Here is a 2,272-nt window from a genome sequence, read left to right as displayed (position 1 = left end):
ATCATAATAATAATAATAATAATTCATTTGATATATCAACCAAATATAAAGATAAAAAAAGAAAAATAGATTCTCTGATTAATTATAATGAGAATATAATCTCATCAAATGATTTAAAAATGGAAAGCATTCATGAGTCATCGCCTTCAAGAAAGTTTCATAAAATTAATGAAGATAAAAGAAAAAAATATCAAAAAATGGATATAAGAACCTTAAATAAAAGCGTTCAAAAGAACAAAGAAATATGTACTAATTGCTATATACATTATGATAATTTTAAGTCCAGTTATATTTTAACTTTTATTAATAGAAAACAAAAAAAGCAAAGAAAAATTTTCCCTGTAGAACCTAATGAAAAGGATGAAACATATATTGTACAAATTATAAAATATATTGAAAAATTAAAGGAACAAAATAAAATATTTGGAATAAACCCAAATGAGGAAACAAAGGAAAATAAAAATAGTTGTGGAAATGAAGGTGAACAACAACAAAGTGTGTTAATTGAAAATATAAATAATAGTAATGATAATATTATGAAGGATATTAATATGAATGATAATATTATTAATGATAATATTATGAAGGATATTAATATGAATGATAATATTATTAATGATAATAATATGAAGGATAATAAGATTGCTCATCATGATAGTATCAATGATCATACGGTAATTAATAATGATAATTCGAATGATAATCATATGAATAATAATAATAATATATATAATAATGATAATAATATGAATAATAATAATATATATAATAATGATAATAATGTATATAATAATGATAATATATATAATAATGATAATATATATAATAATGATAATATATATAATAATAATGATAATATATATAATAATAATAACATATATAATAATGATAACATATATAATAATGATAATATATATAATAATGATAATATATATAATAATGATAATATATATAATAATGATAATATATATAATAATGATAATATATATAATAATAACAATAGCAGTAATAACAATGCTAATATGATGAACCAATTTCTTTATGGTAATAATACAGAATATATTTTAAATAACCAAGTAACATTTAAAAATAATGAACATAATGAAAATAAAAGTAATTTAATAAATGATATGAACAGAAGAAAGGAAAATATAAAAAATAATAATATGAATAATTTTGTACAGAATTTTAATGAACAATTTTATGTACAACAAACGAATTTTAATTATATACATGACAATATTAATAATATAAATGATATAAATAATATAAATAATATAAATGATATAAATGATATAAATGATATAAATGATATAAATAATATAAATGATATAAATAATATAAATGATATAAATGATATAAACAATATAAATGATATAAATGGTTTAAAGAAAAATATGGATCTTTCATATTCAAGATCTATAAGTATGTATGAAGATATAAATATCCCACATAATGTTGATTATATTAATTATAATATAGAAAATGATAATGTATACGAAGAAAACTATAATATAGGATTAAATCAATGTGCATCAAATAACACAAATGCAAATATGTTTTTTGAAAGTAACAACAACAAGGATAATTTAACAAAGCCATCAGGGGATGTATATACAGAAGATATGAGCATGGCAAATAATATAAATAATATGAATAATATAAATAATATGAATAATATAAATAATATGAATAATATAAATAATATGAATAATGGAAGCAATATTAACAATGTGAACATTATGAATCATATAAATACTGTCAGTTGTAATATAAATAATAATTCATTTGCAAATAATTTATTTGATAACAATATAATTTCACATAATATGAAAAATATCATGTATCCATATATAAATAACAATATCAAAAAAACAACCAATAAATCTATTAATGAAAAAAATCAAGTGAATATAATTAATAATATTCCATACACAAATTTTCATAATATAACAAATAACAATGACGATCATACTATGAAAAAAAATTTTCATAACGTCATGAATGAATATAACATAAATATAAATAACAACACAAATTATGAAGATCCAGAAAGGGATAATAATAATATTTCACGCGAAAATAATATGTAGAAAATCAGATACCAAAAAAAAAAAAAAAAAAAAAAAAAAAAAAAAAAAAAAAAAAAAAAAAAAATTCATAATTAAATAATATACATATTTATATTACACTCTATTTGTTTTATTAGAGTGTAACCTTTAATTTTGATACATCTAAAATATATATAAACATATATTATATATATATTTAT

The 2,272-nt window shown here is 16.7% G+C and overlaps 1 protein-coding gene across 1 annotated transcript in view; it reads left to right on the top strand.

Moving 5' to 3' along the window:
• PGSY75_1337500 (hypothetical protein) overlaps positions 1–2,093 on the top strand; it is a gene marked incomplete at both ends in the record, with an annotated part of 8,178 nt that extends 6,085 nt beyond the window's left edge. The window contains one exon of the mRNA XM_018787422.1: positions 1–2,093. This exon is cut by the window's left edge and continues 6,085 nt beyond it. Within this exon, the coding sequence (XP_018640164.1) occupies positions 1–2,093 (2,093 nt within the window).
• Between the last annotated feature and the right edge of the window lie 179 nt (positions 2,094–2,272).

This window comes from Plasmodium gaboni, chromosome 13 (genome assembly GCF_001602025.1).
Source record: "Plasmodium gaboni strain SY75 chromosome 13, whole genome shotgun sequence".
Lineage (NCBI taxonomy): Eukaryota > Apicomplexa > Aconoidasida > Haemosporida > Plasmodiidae > Plasmodium > Plasmodium gaboni.
This window is presented reverse-complemented; position numbering and strand designations above follow the sequence as displayed.